We start from the raw sequence: 25,602 nt of genomic DNA, 5'->3' as shown, positions 1-25,602 counted from the left end.
AGCCATACATACATTGAACTTTAGTGACATTACTCAACCCTGGCACAGTCCCACATTCACCTCGACTATTCACTCTTGAGCCTTCGAATTTGACTACATCATCACTCCTACATTTGCTACAACACTTACCTTAGGTTTCATATCTGCCACACCACTCAGTTCCAAGGTCTTGCTGCTGTCTTTAACCCAAGTAGTGTCTTAAGGCACAGGTGTTTTGATTCACTCACTCCCTTTATGAGGGGGGGAATGCCTTTGGTTTGTGTGTACATGTGTATTATTTGGAAATAAAAAATCAATGGAGTAAAGGATAAAAACATAACTCATATTTGCAATATTTTAATAATGCAATATTTGGGAAATTCTACAAAAGGACCTGTACAAATATTGCTGTTGCTGCCACTGCTTCATTGGGTTGCACCTTATCGATGACGACTTTTGGAGACTACAAAGTCGAGTTGTCCATCTCCTGATTCTGCTGATGGATTACTTTATCATACTTGTTTGATGTAGCTACCTTGTGTATTCCAAATAATTATGCACTTGATTGGTAAACAGAGGTATAAAGCTGTATATCGTTTATTCCTTCTGAAAGTATTATGGTTTCCCTGCATACAAAACTGTTCAAGAGTTTGTTGCACTTGAAGGTCGTTGTATACAATTATCATGAACATTTACGTGACTGTGTCATTTCTTGGTGTAAGGTATATACGGTTAAGTTTGCAATTCTTTGTACAGTAATAGCAACAGCACCAGCCAGCACCGCCTAGGAAAAGTTGGGGCTGTTTCGCTTGTTTATATTGTCATCTGATCATCTACATATTGTCATATGACTACTTAAATCTTGCACAATTATTCAGAATTTTTATGTCCTTGAATTTTTTTTTCTTGACACTTCAGCACTACACATAAAACCAAATTTTTCAAGTTAAATCTGTTTTAATGTGACTGGATATGGCTGGTAGAACACCACTCCTTCCTTGCACCCAACATGCACTCTGAGCTTCTGTATGTACTTGAAGGCAGTGTAGTCGAGGGTGAGCACAGTCAGAAATAGGTACACTGGTTAAAGGAGAGATAGAAATATGTTAAATGGAAATAGGGCATATCCAACGGGCAAGAGAGAAGAGTAGGCAGGTGATCATGGAGTGGAAGGGGGAAAATCAAGACGGCAAATTGAGAAAAATAAAAACTGATGGAAAGAAACCTGGATGAATGTAATGGGTACGGCAAAAAAACTGTTGCACTTGGGGAAGGATTGATGTCTAGTGTATTATGATGCTGCAGGGACTATGGTGGCAAAAGAGGTGCAAGGTATCCTTTAAAAGACAGAATATCAAGTGGTGACTACAGTATAATGGCAGCTAAATTGCAAACACTAGCACAACATTTTATGTATAACTGGTAATGGACTTGTACCCTGAAACATGATGTGCTGATATTGACTATACTCATAGTTCACAACAAACATAATGGTAACAAGGGGTTTTCTGACACACAATTTGTTAATTCTGTAAACTGAATCTTATGAAGTAGCTAGCCTCTTTTGAAGCATGATAGCAAGTGTCCCTGGTCCAAAATAATTTAAACTGGAAAGCCCCTCTCATGACTTTCATTTCAAATTATATTAATAAACTGGAAATGCAACAATAAAAAAATGAAAACATGTAACACAGGACTGAAGTGGTATTACCAGTCACCATAAAATGTGAGACATGTCACAAGAAATAAGAGAAGATATGGGGCCATAACAAAGAACATTGAAAATTATTAAATGCAGAAATAAATGCAACAATGATGGGTGATATCTCGAAATATGGAGACATGACTACAAGTGTCGGAAATGGGGTCAGAAAGAAAATAGAGAAAGACTGGGATAATGGCAGAAACACCCTAACCTGACCTGACTCCATAACCCTCTCCCTTTCACTAACTCCCCGTTGCGAAACTCAAGACAACCTTGTATACTACAGCTTCTTGGACGGTCAGCGGGAGGGTTAGGTAAATTTGTGTAAATCTTCCTGGAATTTCATTAAATGGACACAAGCGAGTGCTTCGAAAATATAAATACAAGCACACATTGAACTGGTATTCATTCAAAATTGGAAATATAGTCTTGTATTGCAAATGTTTTTTAAAAAAGTAGAAAAAAGGCAAATCAAGACAGCTGTACAAGCAGAGTGTTGACAACATACAGGACAGAAGAGCACGCCACCGAGAAAATCACATTTCCTTGTATGTAAGATTGGCCATGCAGTGAAGCTCTTTCACGTGACTTCCTGTCTCTTGTGGATACCAAGACAAAAGCTTCATTAGTGTATACATATTTTGGCCTCTCCTCTTCACGTTTCACCTCTTTAGTAATTTCTGAACCTGTCCACATATACTAAATGCAGAGCTGCAAGAGTACTATTAGGACTGCTTTATTCATTGCACCTATGAGAACCATATGAAACAGTATATTGCACTTTCTACAGTAGAGGTCACGGTACTGAGTGACTTGAATAAGTACTCCTAGACCTATATTTCACATATTTGTGCATTATGAAACTGTAGCACACACAGAAAACTTTGGTAATCAACTATAAAATGCACCTTTAAAGTGTGTCACTGACGCTTCAGCACAATGGAGCAATGCCTCTGAATCCCAGTGTAATTTCAGTTTAAACTCATTTTTGCTGTGGTTACAAGAATCTGAAGTGCATTACTACATCCTCCAATCTGAACCACTCATCATTCTTAAATCCTTCCTCTAACCAAACTCCTAACCTTGAGAAACAAGGCAAAAATACTATCTATATCTAGGTTAAATAACTCAACCATGATTAGACATTTATGTCTAAGAGTTCAAACTTCAATGACCACTCATTGGATTCAAAGTCTTGTTCGTTCTTCAATTCTTAAGCCTCCAGATACCAGGACACAAGAAACCAAGACCAATGGCATACTGCTCACAAGTCCCCCCCCCCCCTACATCTTACAGAAACGAACACATGCAAATCACGAAAACAAGCGCTGCTCTCAAGACCAACAAATTCAGTACTAAATAAAGTACCCCCTGACAAACCCATTGGAGAAGGGACTCCCATGACACAGGAATAACAATGGCCCATCTATGCTCAGGTCATCACCCAACAAAGAACTGCTTCGGAAACACAACAACATATGCCTCAGGCAATTACCACACGTAAGACGCGACACATTCTCTTACTGTCCAACACTCACCCATTTCAGACAATACTATAAAATTTCTCCCCTGAGTAAATCATAGGCTAAACTGTGGCTAGGTTCCTTGGGGGCCACAGGTCTCCTGTGAGAGATCCAAGGCTGCAGACTGACTGATTCCAGGGACTACTGGGTACCTGATTTTGGTGGTCCTGCAACAGAGAATCATCACTCTTCTGTTCATTTTCTAATCTCAAGAACACCTTATCTTCACCTGGAGGTGCAGCTTTGATGGGCAGGAACTTTGTCTCTGGGCCAAGCCAAAGATCTCCTATTAACTCTTATTTTTCCTCTATTCTTTTGCATAAGAATTGACAACTGGCAACTGTTTCCCTTCTATTGGGTTGACATAGAAACTGACCCACACTAATGCAATACAGATAACAGTCCACCATTTCTTTCCAGAGATCTGTAAGGTACCAATGACTGTTACTGGCTATTGAGAGACATCCAGTCAGTGAAACACGAGGCAATGATTATTATAATAATTTTCACAAGAATGAATTATCTGTAATGTAATATGCTATATTCCCCCTGATGGGAGTTTAGGAATTGTCTCTAATACCTATATGACTTTTGTATTCATTACTGCTAGATAAATGCTCTGATTCTTAATAGTTACCATACCTTTATATGCCTACAACTCAGAACCATCAAGGACTGGACTTTTCTATCCAGAATCCATTCAAACCACCAGATACCAGCAGAAACAAATGAGCCCCAATATTGATTCAACTAGCACCGGTATAATGCCTCGAACTACTTACATTGCTAGCATCAGATTAAGCATAAATACAGGACTCAAACCTATACATTCAGGTCTGAAGGTCCTTAAGATTTCTGGGCTGGGCCTGCTGTATGCATGGAGGTGCTGGAAACAACTGGAGAGCTTTAAATGCAAGTGGTTGTGGCAATGGACGAGGACGGAAAACTATGGCAAAAAAGATCACAAGGAAGAAAATAAAGGATGAATGAAAGTCATAGCACAGGCAGGAAGGTATTGCCCCGATGAAGGGCATGAGCAAGAAGTATAGAGTATATATAGGTGAGACATGATGGCATGGTATGATCATGGTATACAATAGTCTGGGCCCTGCATGAAAGTAAACAAAACAAACACGGGTTTATGACCATGTACTGTATATATGATATGATTCATGAGCAATTATGAAGTGATAATCACTTGTACTGATAAGAAATCTACTGGCAGAGATAAACCAGAGGTAGTAAGCTGCAGTTATGAATTCTGGTACCACGCAGCAATGCACAAGCAATGGAAAGATAAGTTACAAGAATAAGGACCCAGACATGTAAACATGTACGACACTTGCCCATAGCTACCTGTATCAAAGAAATACAGACAACTATTCAAATGTTATACAAGCAACATGAATGCTGTGCCTCATCTCTGGTACCAGAATATGGTAATGGGAGGGGCAAAGAGTGGGAAGCATTATTTAACGCATGAAAGGCAAGGTGGCTTGAACATTGTCTCAAGGCATTTTGAATTACTTTGTTTGGAAGAAGCTTGCTGTTTTAGGGGTAGTGGTTGGTTTGGAAGATGCTTGCAGTTTTGTAGGAGGTGGTCTGGAAGATGCTTGCAAGCTTGGAGGTGGAGAATATGGAAGATGCTAAAGTCTTCAGGGTTGGATCATATGGGGTGATTGCCATTTTGGAGGTGATTTGGAAGATGCTCAATGTTTTGGGTAAATGAACCGTTCTTTCAATAGCTGAAGTTCTGTGCATTTATAGATCAACCAAAGGAACTCCACATGGTTGGTTGGGATTGTTTAGGAAATTTTTGTAAAATATTCATCAGCAAGTCTTGAAAAAGAACCAATTTGTATCCTAGATGGCTATGTGTCATTGTCAGAGGGAGAGTTGGGAATTTTTTATATTTTGAGAAGGTAAGGCTACATACAAATGGTCTGTACTATCTGCTACTGACTAGGAAGCAGCCAGGGGCAAGATAAGCTGCAACAAGAGGCCTGACGGACGAGCCATTCAGGAAGTGATAGGAGGGCAGGACATACAAAAGCTCCTACAGGACCTACAGGGTAAGCAGGACATGACGTATAAAAGAAGTCCTGAGAGGCGCTGCTGCTGTTGAGGTCCTGCACAGCTCTGGGAGTTGACTAATTATAATAAATAAAGGTTAATTACCACTCACACCCTACATACCAGTCAGTATACAAATATAAAAACATTGCAGTATTAAGCCAGAACATGGTCTATTTGTCAGGCTGCTTGGTCTGTCTATTTGTCAGTGTGTCAGCTGGCTTTGGAAGACCCACCCTTCCCGCAGCAACTTGGCAGGAAAACAGAGCACACAGAACTCTGCCACGTGAAAATCGGTGCACACCACAGGCACACCACCATACACAGCAGCTCCAGTTGCAGATAACCTCAGTGTGTGATGGCAACTGAAACACATGAACACATCTGTCGCTGAGCTTGGGCACTCCACTTCCATCTGCCAGACAAGTGTCAGCTGCATGAGGCAGATGTGAAGGACAGAAAGTCCTGGTACTGTCCAACTGGACCCTTAAAGCTCCTCCACCAAATGGAGTAAAGAAAGGCAACAACTACTCCATCTCTGGAAACAAGAGCCCAAGGGAAGTCCTGGACATGGTGCAGCATTATGTTTTTCTTCCTTATGAAGTCATATCTGGTGCTCAGCCCTTCTGAAACACTTCATCTCCACTATCCATAGGAGAAAAGTTCTCTGCACATGAGTCACTGAGAGATAACCTTCCCCCTAACCTTTCTGATCCCTCACTGGAACCTCCACTGTCACACAAAGGCCGATTAGAAAAGGCATCCAGCGGGTCTTGATGGTGCTGCTTCTCACCACCCTTCTTCAGGCGACTAATCTTTGGGCTGCGCAGCGGTGTTCTGCATGGTGATGTCTTCGGTGAGAACCGACCAAGTTCCTTCTTGATATTAAGCTTAGCTGAGGAACTTCGAGGTGGTAAAGCTGACGATGAAGAGGCATCCTTCCTCCCAACCTTTGTTTCCTTGCCACTCATATTACTACTTTTATTACCTAACTTAGGGGAACCCAAAATGCGAGGGATGCGTGTCGGAGAGCTCGTCTTGCCCACTGGGCTACTACTCCCTCCACTATTTCTGTTGTTGTTAATGTTGTTGTTAAGTGTTGGATTTGTAGTCGTAGGAATGCGTGAATCTGGGGCAGATAAATTCTGTTGGCGGGATGCTAAGGAGCCAGGCTTTTTAATTGAGGTGTTGTTGGAGGGACTCAATTCTCTTGGTGCAGTTATGCCCTTGCCAACTTCACAGGGCACCAACCTTCCACCGCCACGACCTCTCCCAAGCCCCATTCGCTTAACATAATTGTTGGAAGGCTGTGAGGAGGTGGAAGAGCTGAGGCTGGTGGTGGTCTGTTGACTGGATGATGGGCATTCTTTGTTATTGAGTTGGTTGATAACGCTCTTTACATCAAGGAGACGACTCGTGTCTACACCTCCACTCTTATTTCGCCCCCGCATACCATTGCATTCTTTCTGATCATCCTGGTTCTTGAGCCGATGACTGCAGCTCTCAGACTGTTGTCCCCGTGGCTGCTTTGTTTGTTGTTGCTTATTTGGACAACTTGTTGCTTGGGAAGAATATATGGTAGATTCTGAGGCAATAATGGCAGAGGTTCTTGGTGATGCTACACTGCCCTTCTCTCCACGCTTGACCCCAGCCTTGGGTTCCACAGAGTTACTTTTGCTTGTTGTTCCGACGACTGACCCTGGCATCTCTTGAGACCCCAAGTCTGAGTGTGAAGTGGAAAACTCATTGAGAAACCCAAATTCGTCGAGGGCTTCTTCCTCCTGCTCGCCAAAGCGGAGGAAGAGTTCCTGCCGTCCTATGATAGATGGTCGAGCACCCGAGACTCCTGAAGTCCCTCGTACAACTGCCAAGCCCCCTGAACTGCTACGATGTGATGCTGTAAAAAGTAATTTTTGTTAGTGAATTTCAACAATAATAAGTCATCTCAATAATCCACAATAAACAAAAGAATAAATATTAAGTGCAAGAATTACTGCACAGCTTAAATATAAACAATTACGTAAACATGTAGCCAAATTACATGGTTACATCTTCATTTCTTACTGAAATGCAACAACAGTCACAACGTCTGCACATTCAAATGAAAAACTTTCTGCGGCAGGTATACTCTCATAAAGGTTTTCCATTTTCTTTATTGGGAAGACAAGCAAAGCTTCATATCACAGGGACAACATAAGAAATAAATCAACATTTTCTTGGACTGTAAGCTCACTTGTACATGATGGCAAGAAATAAGACATGGAGGTACTGAAACTACAACTCAATTGATAAATCAATACACATTTTCCAGAAGGAAAGATAAATAGGAAGAAGGGAGGAAGAAAATAAGCAGTAAGAAGAGTATGAAGAAAAGATGCCTACTGATGTGAATGAACCTACAGTAGCAATACATTCCTTACACTTACAACTGAGGGAAGAAGAAGAAGAAGAAGAAGAAGAAGAAGAAGAAGAGGAAGAAGAAGAACCTTCCAATATGATAAAGCAGCTCTCAGTAACAGTACATTCCTTAAACCTAGAATTAAAAAGATAAGAAAAAAAAGAAAGAAAACAGGCAAGTCAAACTGTATGCAAAGAAAGAATGAATAGGGAAATGTGTATGAGAGAGAGAGAGAGAGAGAGAGAGAGAGAGAGAACTAAGACAAATGTCTCCAGGTGTGTGTAGATGTCTGCAGACAAAATAAATCTGTGTTGGTGTTACTGATTGTCAACACATATATGGAATGTGTTTGTGCAAGTCCACTGCTAGATTTATATAATTCTCTGTTTGACTGTGTTATTTACCTAATTGTAGTATACAGGAAAGGAGCAATGCTCGTTTGGTCCTGTTTCTATTCTCTAATTTTCTAACATACCTAGATTCATGTACAGTTCCAACTTATTCTATATCTTTGATTTCCAATTATCATATCTAGATTGGAACTAATATACTGTTTGAGCTTGGGCTCAAGCTATTCCACATATTTCTGTATCTATATGGGAAACTGTATTTCTTCACATCTTTTCAACATGTGGTCTTTTCTAGTTTACTTCCATGACCTCTTATAGTCCTCCCATCTTTCAGATCTCTTCTATCAATGCAATATATCACCTTTAGTGACCTGAACAATGTAATCATGTCACCTCTTTCTCTTTGATCTTTCAAAGTTGGCAGACCCAGTACTTTTAGTCTCTCCTCATATGGTTTATTTGCCAGGCTGGGGACCAATTTGGTTGCTGCCCTTTGTATTCTCTCAATCTTGATTATATCCTTCACTCTGTGTGGGAACCACATACTACTGACGTATATTCCAGTCTTGGATGTATCAGGGTTTCAGTGATTTTTTCATCATCTCTTCATATAGTGAAAAGCCATTTTAATCCTCTGCAGTAGTCTGCATGTCTCTCCCACAATCCTGCTGATATGTCTGTCAGGTGACAGGTTGTCTTTTATCAACACTCTCAAGTCTTTCTCCTCTTTTGCTTTTGTAATGTGTTCACTTCCCAAAGAATAGTTTCAGGATGGCATGTTGCCGCTATTGCCCATTTCCAGTGCTTTGTATTTATTTATATTGAACTCAGTTTCCCATTCTTGGCTACATGCAAAAATAGTGTCTAAAGGGGGTTCCAGATGCAGCGACTTACTTGCGTGTTATGCGTTTGTGCAAACTATACGGAACACCCCTGCGTGTCCAATCGTTACAAAAAAGTATGCACAATCGTCAGTCCATTTCTAGGTCTAGGTGGTGGTAGTCATGCCTGACGAAGACCTCATTTTAGCGTTTTTATACTGTTTACTACTTCGTCCACACGCACGGGAATCCGTATACAAACCGGTTTGTGCAGGCAAGCCTACGGTAAAGCATGCACGTGTGGAACCCCCTTAAGTCTTTTTGCAATATTCTACTGTCCTCCTCATTTTTCACTCTTTTCTTGTTTTTTGTATTATTTGCAAATATGTTGGCATAGCTTGTTGTTCCTTTCATCATGTCATTAACATAGACAAGAAACATTATTGGTTCAAGCACTGAACATTGTGGAATTCCACTCATTACTGCTACCCAGCTTGATCTCTTGTCTTCATGTATCATTCCTTCGAAGTCTTTAATCCATTCTAGTAGTTTGCCTCTCAGTCCTCCAACATGCTCCAGTTCCCACATAAGTCGACTGTGAGGTACTTTATCAAATGCCTTCTCTAGGTCCAGGTACACACAGTCCACCCATCCCCCTCTCTCTTGCAGCACATCAATCACCCTCGTGTACAAGATTAAAAGGTTCAACACACTTGACCTTCCAGATCTGAAGCCAAACTGACTGACTGTCAGAATGTTCATCTTTTCAAGATATTTGGTTCATTGATCTTTCACAATCCTTTCACATAATTTCACTATTGTGCTGGTTAGTGATAGTAGCCTATAATTTAGTGGTGTTTCCTTGTTTCCACCTTTGTGAATTGACACCATGTTTACTCCTTTTCCAGTGTGTGTGTATTTACCTAGTTGCACCTTACAGGAAGGGGAGCTATACTTGTGGTGTATCTTCCAGTATCTAGTTTGCTCTTAAATTCATGTATGGTTTATGCACACACTATTGTTTCCTCCAGTTTGTTCCAGATGTCTACCATTCTGTGTGGAAAAACTTTTTTTTTTCAGGTGTTTGTGCCTGTATGTGTGTGCCTGTGTGCATATTTTGTATGCATGCTAACATATGCATAATGAAACCTCATTAATGCAATTGACAGTATGTGCATATTGTGAAATACTATGTCGATACTTGCTTTGTGAAATGTTCCTTTGGTGTTTGCATGTGAGTGTGCTAATACTGTACACTGTGCTGTGATGTATGTGCAATGTTTCAAAGGGCTCATAACTGTGTGTATTCACAGAAAAAAAAAATTAAAGCAATCATAATTCACAAATTTCAACAAATATGGAATACAACTAAAAACTTGCAAGTTTTGGATTCTTGCATCTCATCTAGATTTCATCAAGTCATTCAACTTATTTCTAATGTTATGTGATTTTTGTCAATGATCAAAATAAGAGAGGGTTATAAGCAATATAACAGCACAAATGGAAGCCAGATATTCAAATAAACTAATTAAGCATTAGAGGTTGTATGCTTCATGTGTTAATCAGCAAAGAACATAGCCAGTCATCTTCTGGTGCTTCAGATGTCCTTGAGTGCTTGGCACAAACTGAAGCACTTCTTCAGCCACAAGAAAAGCGTTAACTGATAAGACTAGCAAAAATAGTTCACTGCCTGCCAACAAAGCATCAGGGTGGGAGCACTGATGTCATGAAATCAAACATGGAGCACTTTGGGGGGAAAACATTAACTGTTTTGCTAAAGACGAGGCACCCAAGCAGGGACCCTGGACTGGGCAATACAGGTGGGCTACCAAACAAGGCATGCATATGAAGTTATAGTTTACCATTGAGCCTGATTTAGTCCTGCAGCAGAAGGGAAATGGAAGTGTTTGGTCAGGCATTACAAGGCAGAGCAGGGATGAAGAAGAGGAATGAAAATGCCTAATACATACACTACATTGTACAAAAACTAACCCCTTTGAAGTCATCATTTGAACTGATTGTGCTAATTCTCCTTCATCAACATTTATTACCATATTTCAAACGCATCTTACACTACAAACAGTGATGTGCTATAATCTCAACTCTGATAAAGCCTAAAGTGTAGGTACAACAGTGTACATATACTGCCCTCATATATATATCCATAAGTTTCCTTAATCCTAACTCCCTTTGCTACAATATCATCTTTAAAGATTTTGTTCTGGCACCTGATGCTATTTAGTTTAGGACAAGAAGTGTGGAAGTGGTGATCATGCTCTCAATTAATCCATCTGCTATCACCTTTACGGACTTTCTTATGGCAAATGCCAGACAATTTTATTCAGCTTGGTGCAGAACCCTGTGCACAGGGGATTAACTAATAATTTGCCCTCAGCTGATAAAATCACCTGTGTTATCCAGAACAAAAATACAAAGATGGAAGTATGATTAACTGCCGTCTACAGGTTAACAAAGCTAGGTTTTAATTATTAAATGTTTCTCAGATATATGCAGATAAACCACTAAGCAACCAACACCACATGCCCTGGCAACACTCGGTGCACAGACAACACAATGAGTTATTTTCCATTTCTCTACACACACTCGTTTCAGACAGCCATACAAAATTCCTTCCTTGAGTGACCTACGGGCCGACTCGGTGACTGGCCAGATTCACTGAGATTGTGGGTCTCCTGCAAATGAAATCCAAGGCTAATGTTGACATGTTTTTTCCTAGAGAAATCAATAGATATACACTTTCCCCCTTTGTTGTGATGTAGTTACCTAATTCTATTCACAACTGTTTGGCATTGGCCAGGAGTCACTGTAATGAATGAGTTCATAGTGACGCTGAACCCTTTACAACCGCTTCCTTAAGTTAAATTTAACCTCTTCAATATGAGTCAAATATTCGCAAGCAGCATCAGCTGCCTGATGTATGATGATGCATCACAATACCTGCATTATAAAATATGAAGTTACAGCTGTACTACTCATTCCCTTTCACTCTGAATATTAATAACCACAGAAAATATGATCAGGCTAGTTCACAGAATATGTGGGTCACTTAGCTACAACTACAAAATAAATATAATCAAGACACTGACACCAGCATCCTCATATATCCACCGGCACCTCATGAAATATAATCATGACGCCAATGCCAGCATCCTCATACACTTAGTGCCTCATGATGCCTATATAGGCATCATTGCATGGAAGGGGTTAAGTGTCTGGCATTGCCTATAATGAGATTTGTAATGGATATCATTGAGTAGCAATCACAAGCACGGATGACTTACAAATTAATGCACAGCACTATGACTGGGATAGCTGTCAATAATACCTAAACATAGCTAAAAGAGGTAGAAGAATGGTTGTTAACATTCCCTCAAAAATCTAAAAAATCCCAAGCAGCATCTCTAAACAGCCAACCCCTTCCACTAGACAATAACCTCACTATACTGGGCCTCACACATGAAAAATATAACACTCATCCTTGGCACAATAAACCTCAGGGGAAAGGCTAAAAGAAAAATCCATCATACTGAATAGACAACTAATACAATCATACTAAGTTACAGACCAATTAACTGATAACAAAAACAAGGAGAATCTTCAGTCCAAAATAATGCCTACACTAACAACCCAGACAATTTCACAAACTCTCTTCCCTGAGAGATCTATGGGACAACCTACTGCTTGTAGTTGGACTCCTCAGGACCGATAGTCTGTTGCTAGATAAATCTGGGGCAACATATTGACAAACAGACCACAATGAAGATAACCTTCATATCTTCACAAAAGTGTCCTTACCCATACTGAATAACACTGAATAACAGAATAGGTCTGGACACACAATCAAACTGCCCTAGATACAACCACCACACACAAGATATAGAGCACCTCATTCTGCAATGCTCAACGCTAACAATCCCTAGACAACAACACAGTATCTTCCCTTTTTGAGTTATGGGCTTGCCCAATGGCCATTGCTGGTTATCTGGGAGCCACAAGTCTTCTACAAAAGAGACCTTGGGCAACAGATTGATTGAATAACACTGAACCAAAGACTTTATTCAGCCCAAGGGATACATCAAAGGAGGATGGGTGACAGGGTTATGATGTCCATTTTGCAGGATCACAACTTCAAGGTACCACTCCTAAGTCCCAAGGGGAGACATACACACATATTTACATAATTCTTTCAAACACAAATGCTTTCAGTCCTACACATTTCTGTGTTAACTGTTCAACGGCAATAAACATGTCACTTATATAAATGCAGAGTATGTAATCCAGGATCTTGCATTTGAGACTCCCACTGTACCTCCCAATAAACAAGATACTCTCAGCATATATTTGGGGATTAGTTTATACAGGGATTCAATTCAATTATGGGAACTACAAAAAGTATGTTTACTTTCAATTTTTTTTTATGAAAAATACAAACACTGGGATGTTAGAACTAATGGATTTGTTATTTCCAAAATCTACCAGAGGTTATTCTCATTCATACTTCACCTAGAGAAAACTTAAAAGATTTAAACATCGATATGCTGTTTCTATTAAAACAATTTTACTAAAATACATGATGCAGGTACACCAGTCCCTCCATATGCAAGGGATGCTTTCTAGAAAATAGTTTGTGTGAATTTGTATAAAGTATACTTGATTCACATTTTCATACAATTGAAGTATCTCAGTTCATGATGGTACAGGTAGTTTGTCCTGAATGCAGTGGTTTTGTGCTGTCTACAGCATGTTAAGATTGTGAAATTGTGCTAGTTTCTATTACCTCTTAACTTTTTGTGTCTAACACATCAGTCAGCAAGAAACCACTGGGTTAGGTCTCTGTACGTCTACAATTCACATAAATGTTTACACATAAACTGGGGACTTGATTTAGTGCTTATATGTGAATCTGCATAATGGAAAGATGCATATGAGGGATTGGTGTACTAATGCATTCGTTCTACTTCAAATATCGTGATCACTTGTTATGCAGATCTTCAAAATCTACAATGAATTCATGTAAATTCATTCAAGCCTTCTTGATTCTAGCCCATATAAACTATAACAAATACTACAACAAATTCCAGTGACTCTGTTGGAATGGCAATGTCAGCTCTTAAAAACATGAATACTCCCAATCACTGAGGCTATCACAGAGTGATACTATCTTTTTTGTTGATATGATTTGCTTCGTCAGGATTATAATATACTAAATAAGGCTTGACAATAGTTTCTTTCACCTGATACCTCCCTGAATACTACTACTAATAATAGTAGCTCTCCTATATCACACTGGAACTCGTTACATATCCTACAAGGGGAAGGGAGAAGTAAATTCCGAAATCATATACATTCTAGTGATTTAAGATAATTACATTTTTTTGTTGAATGCGAGCCCAATATGCTTTTCTGTTCACCTGCAATACAATTTTGTCATTACTTTTCACAGCTATCATGATGCAACCTTCCTTAAACTTGCCGAGATATTCAACAATTTTCCCAGATTTTTATGGATGTAATAAGGGAAAAAAAAAAAAGTCAAATCTACCACACTTGCTCCCCTACTGAAGGTGAAATAGCACTACTGAATGCTGTAACACTGCAGTGAATTAAGCAACCACAGATTCTTTACCTTTACGCCTTCTCCTCTGTCGGTGAATTGAATGGAGTTGTGCATATGGGTGGTTGAGCGCATCTTCATCAGTCTCTGAGCTGCAACCTTCACTTGACTCCATCATTCCATCGAGAAGGTTGGCCCTTGTCTGCAGTTTCATTTAGTGGCAAAGTGTGTGGGAGATGAAAGGAAAAAACAAAAAAAATCACCTGACCCTTGAAAGTTGTCCTACCTACTTTAAAGCTTTGGCACCAAATGAATAAATAAATATCTTTACACCCACTAAACATCTAATTATGCTAAATAACATCACTAATCATTATACCATACTGAACTTTACTTAACTATAAATGTTAACATACAACCAATATATTCAAATCTACTACAATAATTCCAACGGGTTTTAAAACATTTCAAAACTTATCACCCATCATCCTAATGGGCCTTGAGTATTCAACTGTTTAGTGCTCTCACTTTAAAACTTTTCTAATTCTCTTTGTTTGAAAGTTTTAATTATTCCTCCACCAATACATTAACTTAGGACATGTGTTTACATACATATGAGAATGGTAGTACTACAAAAATATAATCTTTTTCTAGTTAAAAAAAAAAAGATTACTATATTTGTTCCTTACCTAATTCAAAACTTCAATTTACTATTTACTCATGTAATTTAAAAAATATACCCTTCTCTTCCAGAATAGGCAGATGAAAATGATAAACTGATGACAGCATCCACTATTTGTTGTACATACTTCTTTTTCATAATTACAAATCAGCTAATATGTATGAACTTCTTACGCAAATGAGTATGATACTTTAACCAGATAAGATAGAAAAATATTTCACCCATGACCTTAGAAGATAGGTACTCCTTTCCCTATACCCTGGAATCTCTCCACCTTTGCAGAGGAGTGCTCGTAATTACAACCAAACTTATCATTTACCAATCAACCTTTCAATATCACGACATACTTTTTACACATTTGTTCTGGATATACTTCACGTAACTCCATTCAGCTTGGTGGGTATTTCAATCAATCACAGACCCTTTCAGAGAAGAACTAAACCCAACCACCCCCAAATGAAAAAGAAATTGTTTGGTGTTATTATTTCTATAAACAACACAATTGTGGTTATGTGAACAATAAAAATGGATATAATGGGAGGCGCAAATTTTTGTCTTCACGTGTCTACCAGGGAAGGCTGTGGAACTATTTTGACTCGCAATTAATCAGTCAACCAGTTGTCTCAGGTATCTCTTATAAGAGTCCGATGGCTCCCAGGTGATAGTGGCCACTGAATTAGCCAAAAGTCACTCAAGGAGGTGATACAGTGCTGTTGTCTGGGTTAGGTGAGAGTAAAGCAGTACAGAATGAAGTGTTCCATATTTTTTATATGGTGACTGCACGTGGGACATGCTAATTCTGTGTAAGTAATGTTTCAATGCTGGGTGATGGTCTGAATGGAGATGTACCTATGTTGTTCTTACTTAACATGGGAAGGATTTCTTGATTGGGTTGATGTTTAAGGAAGTTGTGTGGATTACAGATTTCAGGGTCAGTTTTAGAGTGCTTGTTTTGTGATCTGGTTGTGTGTGTGTTTTCATATACATATAGTGAGGTACTGGTGGCAAGCTAGACTTACAATAAACATCCTTAGTCCATCCATACTCTAATGAAGAAAGATAAATATGATTCTCCAAACTTTTATACTGAACATGGACATTTGCATTCTCAAATGTTTAGATCTATTCAATTATAACTTTCCCACAGATCTTCAGCAGTAGAGATCATGGGCAATGGAATGATTTCAGTGCAAGAATTTTCCTTTCCTGACATATCAACATAGATTTCAGAATGTTTAAGCACTGTTTACAAATACACCCAACATATGTAGCACCCTTGATCTCATAATAAACCAAATGGTCTGTTTGTTTAATTTTTTATACATTACACAAAGTACATAATCAATTTCTATCAAATCTCTTGAAATTCTAAGATCCCTTCAAGTTCTATGCACATAACTGATAGTATAAAATTTCTAGATTACTCAACTATCTGAATTAATTTTGTGATACATACAGCTTTTAAAGTATTACTTGTTTATGACCAATGATGGGTATTTACTAGTGGTGGTCCTACAAGATGGACATCAAGGAGAATCATCTCCCCATCACCCATCTTCAAAATCCATCAACATTCTCATCTCTATCTGGGGGTGTAACCCTGAGGGGCTGACACTTGGTCTCTGGAGGACTAGGCCTAATTTCTCTGTCAACTTGACAGTATTTCCTCCACATTTTCCCAATAGGTGACTGCTCTCCTCTCTCTATCATTACTACAAACTAGTGACAGAAACTGTACCACACTAATACAACACAAACAATGGTCTCAAATATCTTCCCAAAGGCCCAAGAATTGCTGCCAGTTGCTGCAGGGCTGTGATTTTTAAGTCAGTGAAACTGGAGCCAATGTTTTTTTTAAATAAATTCATGACACACATTTTATAACCTCATCATCTTATACCAATTCTCTAATCTGAACTTTTAATGTCATTGTGTGTAAAACACATAAACCTACACTGCTATCACTGTACTCGTTCCAAAAAACCTCATTTCTTTAATGATTTCTTAACCACTGTTACCGAAATATGGCTAACCCCAACAACATAATTAAATTACTATTTACAACTTGGACTTCACCCTTTCATGAATGTCACTGAAGCAATCTGAGTAGCCATGCACAAGACACAATACAGTAGCTGTAATGCAATAATGGACATTCTCTTACCTGGGGATCCCTTAGGTCAATGTCAGTATTGACTCGAATCCATCCAGTCATGCAACCAGCGTCTTCTCCAGTGGGACTACGAAGGTGTTCGCCATCCTTGCCTCTCCTCTCCTCTTCCTCCTCCTCCTGAGCCATGCGCTGCAACTCAGCCATTAGACTGCTTGGACTCTTGGCTAGGGCTGGTAGTTCCGGCAAGTCGTATTCCCGTTCCCCAATCTGTTGCAAATTAACGACCTCCCTCAAGAGGCTTCGTGGCCTTTTGACAAGAGGAGATCCAAGGGAGGAGACGCGAGGGGGCGTGGGCATTGGGTTGCGGACCACTGAACTTGGGACCTCCTGGACTGGAGGCATTGGTAACCTACGGCTGGTGATGCGCTTGGGCACAGGAGGTGACTCACAAGGAGAACTATAATGGTTGGCAAGAACAACACAGCCATGATGGGGTACTGGGGGGGGACCCTGGGCCCAGCTGGGGGGGATAGGGGGAGTGTCCTCACTGTTCCAGTTGGAGGGATTGTCCTTGCACACCCAGCTAGGGGGAATGGGGGGTGATTCTTTCACCCAACTAGGGGGTCGCCCATGTTGAGGCACTGGTGGGGGGAGTTGCTGTGGAGGCAGAGTACTGGAGGTCCTTTCAGGTACACATGGATAGGCACTGCTGGAAGTGCCCTGACCACCTCCATCTAAACTTGAGCTTCTTTCTGGTGCACAGAAACTGTTTCTGTGTGAAGGGTGAGGTGGAAGTGACCTTGGGGCAGGGCCAGGGGGAATTCCTATGCAGGACTGCTGATTCTGCAGACTGTTAGTCTGCTGGGAGATTGAAGGCACCATTACCTTGCTTGATATTTCAGGCCCCAAGGAGCTGGAAGTCCGTGTTGGAATTGGAGGTGCAGAACCCAAAGAAGACTGTGTCGGTAATGCAGATGACCTAATCTCTTCAGTGACAAAGTTGTGGTGAAAAGATAAAGATTTCTTGGGTTTCGGTGGTACTGGAGGACCTTCTTTGACGGGAGCTCCTGACAAGCTCGTGGTTCTGAGCTCCTCTGTGCCCTTCTCTCCGCCAGGTCTCCTCTCCTCTCCACATGGTCCTTTGGTGTTGAGAATGACAGAACAGTCTGAGGAACCAGAATTCATCATAACATTAACAGCTTTTACCATTTCTTCTCGCGGATTAGTAGCCTTGGTGTTTTCATCCTGCTCCTCTCTATCAGTGCAATATTTTTGCTGTTCAACAATGAAATGAAGCACTGATGCAAGAGTCTCCTCCCGAACTTCTTTTGATTCTAGATTCTGAATCTTCTCAATAGTTAAAAGCCCATCAGAGGGTGCGAGACTCTTCGAAGATGCGGCAAGACTTTTACTGCTTTCGAATTTCACCAATCGATAGAAATCTCGAGTAAAATCTGTATCAATTGTGGGTTCCTCGCCAAACTCGCAATGATCCCCAATGCTACCAGTATCACTTACTTTGGCTGAGCCTTTGCTTGGTTCATGAGAACTATTTTCACTACTGCAGAAGGACACACGCTTCAATTCCGCTAAAGAACAGATCTGATCATAAAAGTTCTCTAGGTCTGAACTGCACTTCGAGAGGCCCTCAGAGCAGCAAGACAGCTGTTCATTACTTGACCAAATCGCAGGCTGATCTGAGCAACCAGACTTTGGGGACCACATGCTCTGGTGTTGCCGTGCATTCTCCACCTTGCACTGCCAGTTCTTCAACTGATCGGTCTTGTACGGCCAGTTTAGGGCTTCCACGTCTGGCTTGAGGTAGGTGGCACCATTCCACAGAAATTCACTCTGATCCTCCTCTAACTCCAGAGTAGTTTCTTGGATGGAAGGCAAAGATCCTTCTTGGCCTTGTCCACTCTCGCTGGCGACGCTCTTATCCGCCTCGCTACTTTCTTGTATGCGTGACAAGTCTTCGTTCGAGAGGTCCAAAGACCAATCCTCCATCTCAGCATGACTATACGTCGGCGATAGGATTCTCGTGTGCTCTGCCACTCCATCTTGGTCGTCCCACACGTCGTCGTCACTTCCTAACACGTTTGCAAGTTCAGCATCTGAATCGTCAATCTGCATCTTCTTTCTCCGCTTCAAACTTGCTTGACCGATAGTTCTCCTGAGATTGCTGCCGGTCTTGTCCTCGTCCTGATTTGTTCCCTCCCGATTTCTCACGTCAAGAGCAGAAGCTGACTTTTCAGGAAGACCTTTCAATGGAGTTGGGTCGGTTTTCTTTTCTTTTTCTAATGCAACACTGTTCTTTATGACCTGCTCACGGTAGTGCATTATTATCAACTGTGAATCAGACGAGCACCTATATAGCAACAAGTTCTTAGCACAGCTGCCTGGTGTATAACTGTGTCTATAATTTTTCTCCTCATTTTCATCTACTTCACGGATTGGTATAAAGAAAATGTCCGAGTTGTTATCGTCATCGTCTATAACACGAAGACCATCGCAATACTGCTCACACACAGGACTTGTTCTATCAGCACCATCAATTTCCACTACATCATCACCCTTCCACTCTAGTCCGTCACCACTGTTCCTCTTATCACTACATATATCCTTATCCTCTCTATTATCTTTGGCTATAACACTTGACATGCTCTCACTCAAATCTGCCTGTTTTACCGTTGACCCCGAACATGTCGACACATCGTCTTTCCCTTCTGCTTGCACATCACTTGACATTGTAGAGTATCCCTCATCTTTTGTGCCGCCCTCCCCACCAAGGTTGTTCTCAACCGTACCATTCGGTGTGGAATTTGTGGCGGCTGACGTGGCAGTTGCTGGAGAAGTAGTTTTGATGATTCCTTTAAGGGGGTCCTTCTTCAATATTGCATCTTTCCCCTGCTCACAATCAACAGACACCATATTGACTAACACAGTATTTGAGGAGATATTCAATTTTAATGGAGTGGTAGCTTTGGTGGGTGAAACTACAGATTGTAAATTATTGTTCGTACACTTTGCATCTGACCCTGTATTGGACACTTCTTTGTACTGCACATGTGTCGTCCCATCTACACATTTATTGTCTGATTTGGAATTGCTTGTTTGCTCACTATTGGTAGAGCTGGCCTGGCCATCAACAGCAGAACACACGACAAGGGCACTTGGGGAGAGGAGGAGATGATTGTTGGAGGCCATGATATGACTTGAAGAACCACTACCACTTGTCACACTTGTAGGAGAGGATGATGAGGATATGGAAGCCAAGGAAAGTGGGGAGAATTTTGGTGATCCATCTTCAGAGTTTCCACTTAAGGAGGCGGGTGACTGGGACAAAGCAACTGAGCCAGAGAAGGTGGTGGCTGGTGCTGGAGGCTGCTGCTGGTTCTTGGATAACAACACCTGGTGAGACGATGGGACAGCATTCGATTCGCAGCATTCCTCCTCTGTCTTACTGGTAAACACAAGGCTGTTCCCTGAGGCTGTGTTCCCTTGTGGTGGCAGGGGCGATTCACTGCCACCTGACATTGGTGCCAGTTGCTCACCCTTCCCGTCTCCATATCCTCCCTCACCACCGTGCACCCCAACTGGCTGGTGGAGCGACTTGATGATGTCGTACCAGCACGTTGTATTGTTAGCCCCTCTCCTGGATATACGGCACTGACCACAATCAGGGTGGACCTGAGGGTGTCGGGGGCAAGGATGAAAAGATGGAGGGCGAGAATGGGCTGGACTTGGGTGGACGGCTGAGAGGTGATGGCGGTGGATGTCTGATGAAGAGGAGGTGAGGGCAGACAAGTTTCCTCGACCAGAATCGTCCACATGCCAAGAAGCAACCATACTACTTCCTGCCCACGAATCACCCTCGACCTACAAGAAAGAAAAGAAAGAAACCACTAAGTACACCAATGCTGGAAATTACTCATTTTCCAAATTTACAAAGTGCCTACATAGCACTCAATGAGAATCCCACAAGAAATAATGGTCTCAGAATGTCAGGAAATAGATTTAATTTGGAAATGGGTAGAAACAACTTTGCCAACCATGTAGTTAATGAATGGAATAAACTTCCTGCAGAGGCAGTGCAATGTAGTTCAGTTCGAAGCTTAAAGATTCGTTTAGATAAACATTTAAGCAAGATGCTGTAATGACTGCCATTTATCTTATATTATTTGATTATTTGTCTGCTTATTTATTATTTGCTTGATTTCAATTTATTATTATTTATTTGTCAGTATGTTATTATTTACTATTTACCTGTTTGCTTATCATTTAACTATATCTATGTATTTATTTTATTTATTATTACTTATATTATTATAATTTTTATTCTATTTTATCTTTTTTTTTTTATTATTTACATTTTTTTTTGCATCCGGCCTAGTTATGGAACAAAAGGTCTCCTGTTGGCATGCTCCGTCTTTGTAATCCTTTGTAAAATTTTACCAAAATATGAAAATTCCTCTATATATGAGTATTTGAAAAAAGCAAATACCGTTATAAATCAAACAATATATACATATACCAATGGCTTTTCCCCCCCTTACACGGGAGATAGCCAAAGACAAAGGCATAAATCCACTCCCACTCATTTCACCCTCACATACTCCACTCCCATTCACCACCCCTCCCTCCCTCTTTTCTTAGCTCCTCTTGGATGACGGGTCACCCCTGCATCTTGTCCACTGCCCACTGTGTCAGAAGCAATGTCCCAAGACACAGCACATCCACAGCAAGGCCACTTCATTTAATTGACGACCCCCCTTTCCGTCTCCTCATGCAGACAAAGAGAAGACAGGGAGAAATCCTTTCAGGCTGTGTAAAAAATCATGCACACATACTCCCCCATCCCCCACCCATATCTTCCATACATCAGAATATCATCCATACACATTACAAAACCTTTCTCCACTCATCCCTACCTTATGTCTTTTCCCTTCCTTCCTCATCAATATCCCCCTCTTTCCCAATGCCACTTTAACCCCATCCATCCATCTCATCCTTGGTCGACCACTCATGTTCACTCCTTCCACCTCTACCTTGCACACTCCTTTTACTAATCTTTCTTCACTCATTCTTTCCATGTGTCCAAACCATCCCAATACTCTTTCATCAACCTTATCTTCCAACTCTCTTTCCACCCATGCTCTCCTCCTCCTCGTTTCTCACTCTATCCAGCCTAGTAACCCGTACCATGCTTCTCAGGCATTTCATCTCAAACACTTTGAACTCTTCCTCTCTTATGCTCCATGTTTTTGCCCCATACAGTGCTCTCGGCACTATGCTCCATGTTTTTGCCCCATACAGTGCTCTCGGCACTATGCTCCATGTTTTTGCCCCATACAGTGCTCTCGGCACAATTACTCCTTCATACAATCTCCTATTAGCATCCATTCCCAACTGTCTATTTCTTATTACACTTTTTAACCCCCAAACCATTTACTTGCTTCTCTCAATCTACATTCTACTTCCACCTCCACTCCTCCCTTTCCCACCACATTTGCACCCAAGTATCTAAAACTATCCACTTTCTTCAATTTCTCTCCCTTAATACTTACTTCCAATTTGCGGCCATCCTCTCCCCTTGTACATCTCATCACCTTACTTTTACCCACATTTATCTTCAAATTCTTTCTTTTGTACACCTTCCCATATTAAAACACATTTAATTGTCTCCAATACACTTACAACTTTTTGGATAAATAAGCATCTCAAGATCACCTTCTTTCAAACATTTCTTCATTCTCTTTTTCAAATTTCAGACAACTATTCTATGAAAATTTCTAACCTGAACAGGTCTAGAAAGAGTAGTAGGTAAACTAAGGAACTGCTGCTGGTGGTGGTACTGAAGCTGGTGTCTTGGTTGATGATAACGAGGTCCTGTATAATAGTGCTGGTGTAACGAGTCATGGGGAAGCATTGGAGAAGATGTTAGCACAAGGGAAGACAAGGTTGTATTTCGCCTCTGAAGGTCTTCTATCTCTTTCTTCAACTTATTGCATTCCTTCTCTTGATTCTGGAAGACAAACAGTAAACATAGCTTCTTTAGCATCAGCGGATCTTTCCTATATTTTTTTTTTTTTTTAAAAGACTTCCAATTTTTGTCAACACTTCCAACCCAATAACTGACAACCCTTTCTAATTTAAATTTCAATCTTTGTTTCACTTTATGCTCCCTTTTGTAATATTGCCACTTGAACGAAATAAATCAATGAACTAAATCCAAATCTGTACCATGCTGTAATAAATCCAGCCTTAATTTGCACCTTCAACCATCAAAAGCACCCTGTTTATAACAATACTACAAAAAAGCAGAGAAAAGGGTGAGGGCATGCATACCAAGCATCAAAGTAACTATGACTACAAAATGTTAGTGTTGCAGTTTGCATATCTGTTCTTAAAAATGCCCAGGGAATGAAATTTTAGGTAATAAATCAATGTAACATTGATTAATCATTAATAAGAAATAAGTTAGTTTCCCACTTGATTAGCTGTTAACATACTATTCTGACCACGAGCAATTAAGCTTAACAGAGAGAGGATTATGTTTATTATTTGCTAAAATGTTAAATCGCATAATTAAATTTGTCCGATTACTGACCTTTGCAATGCTGAATCATACTTTTTTCTGGCATACTGATAACCATACATGCGTACCATAACTCAAAGCAAGCAAATAAAATGATCAAGTTACCAACTGGATAAACAGATCCCTAGCATAGTAAAGGTTTTGATAACTTCAAAAACAATTTTTCTCTTTTTGTAAAATGTTATTAGCACATGAAATACTCAATAAAAGTACTTCAAACATGAGATATGATGTATAATCTACAAATCAGAGCAAACTTGTTTTTCATTTACATTGCATTTTTATGACATTACAAAGTGTGTCAGGGATTTTCATAATTAGAAAAAAAAGGCTGTACACCATCATTAAACATAAAATTATTATTTGAAGTAATTTTATTGTAGATCTGTGACATTTCTAGCTTTACTCCTTCACTTCAATCACACTTGCCATGATGCCTTAGTAGGGCTACTGCTCAACATAGGTAGGTCCCCTTTTATGAGGACAATGTGATTCTTTTTTATCCATTTTCATTAATTATTTGGTAAGTAATTTAGCCTGTCAACCTAGAGTTAGATACTTAGACCCCAATAGTAAAGAAACATTACTGAAGGACAGATAGTAATCACTAAAAGTGAATAGTAAGCCTATAATAATTTCACATTCTTTAGTATTTAGGTCTGTGGGCTGTATCCCTACCATAATTCATTTCTCATACATTGATTAGTCAGTCACTCAAAAGGACAAAATCACCATACTACAAAACAAGAGAACATTACAAGAATAAACTGACTCAAACAGGCTGATCCTCATACTGAGTTCCTACAAATACAAGAGTGAGCATAGAGGACAGCATAGAAGAGCAGCACACAGCAGGAGCTGTACCTTTTGAATGAGTATAGCCTGAACCACCTGGGCTGCCACCTGATCTAGACACTTCTCATACTGGAGTCTCTGGGCCTGCGCCTCTGACAATATCCTCGAGTTTTGTTCTTCTAGGGCCGTGCATCGCTCAGCAAGGACTCTGGACAATGAGGACGCTTCCAGGGTCTGTAAGGCCAGTCCTGTTCTTTAGGACCCCAACAGCAAGCATGACCTTGGCAAATACTCGTTCCATTCCTGCCTTGCACATATTTCAAAACAGGCAACTTTTTCTAGGATTTGGTTTAAGCTATCAACCCAAACTAAAACTTGTACATAAAGTGTGTCAGGCTTCATATAACAATGCAAAGCATAGCTTTTCATTTGAGAATTTCAAGTCATAAATATGTCTATATTTTCTTTATACATCTCACATACACTAAGTTTGAAAGCAAAGGCTCAAAATTATATCTGATTCATGTGACTGTTGCCAAACTTCTGCACATTTTTATACCCACCTAGTTTAAACAAGCATTTACTTTTCAAAAATAGATTGTGTAAAAAATCTAATTTATCCAATTTTGATTTACAAGAAATGAAAGCCCCTTTTTCTCTACCAACTTCAATTCACAGGGAAACTAAATAGTTTTTGTATTTTCACAAACTAATGTGCATTTAAATTTTCCTCTATTATGATATACAAAGAAAATAATGTTTATAATAATGTGGGCCAATACAAAGTATGAACAAATATGGCAGATCAAAAGAGAGAGAGAGATATGGAGGTATCTATCAGTTAATAAGTTTCATCTTGATTTTATTTTTGTAAATGTATTCGCAAATCTGATAGTTCCCTCCTTGTCATATTATGTACATCCATGCATCACCTGCATGAATATAATTTCCTCTGCCACTGCATGGCTTCTCTCTCGCATTCATCACTTA

The 25,602-nt window shown here is 40.1% G+C and overlaps 1 protein-coding gene across 5 annotated transcripts in view; it reads right to left on the bottom strand.

Annotated features, from left to right (window-relative positions):
- Positions 1 to 323: 323 nt before the first annotated feature.
- Positions 324 to 25,602, bottom strand: part of LOC143024827 (uncharacterized) — an 869,652-nt gene continuing 844,373 nt past the window's right edge. For 2 of the 5 annotated variants that reach the window (XM_076184082.1, XM_076184083.1), the window contains 6 exons: positions 24,682 to 24,846; positions 23,017 to 23,244; positions 17,271 to 21,098; positions 14,497 to 14,626; positions 14,240 to 14,281; positions 324 to 7,177 (listed from right to left, as the gene is read on the bottom strand). In XM_076184082.1, coding sequence (XP_076040197.1) covers positions 5,898 to 7,177; positions 14,240 to 14,281; positions 14,497 to 14,626; positions 17,271 to 21,098; positions 23,017 to 23,244; positions 24,682 to 24,846 — 5,673 coding nt within the window. In that variant the 3' untranslated portion in view covers positions 324 to 5,897. The remainder of the gene's footprint in view (positions 7,178 to 14,239; positions 14,282 to 14,496; positions 14,627 to 17,270; positions 21,099 to 23,016; positions 23,245 to 24,681; positions 24,847 to 25,602) is intronic. The other 3 variants (XM_076184084.1, XM_076184085.1, XM_076184086.1) reach the window with 3 other exon arrangements.

The sequence above is a fragment of the Oratosquilla oratoria genome, chromosome 4, assembly GCF_046742065.1.
Source record: "Oratosquilla oratoria isolate Oo_2021 chromosome 4, ASM4674206v1, whole genome shotgun sequence".
NCBI lineage: Eukaryota > Metazoa > Arthropoda > Malacostraca > Stomatopoda > Squillidae > Oratosquilla > Oratosquilla oratoria.
This window is presented reverse-complemented; position numbering and strand designations above follow the sequence as displayed.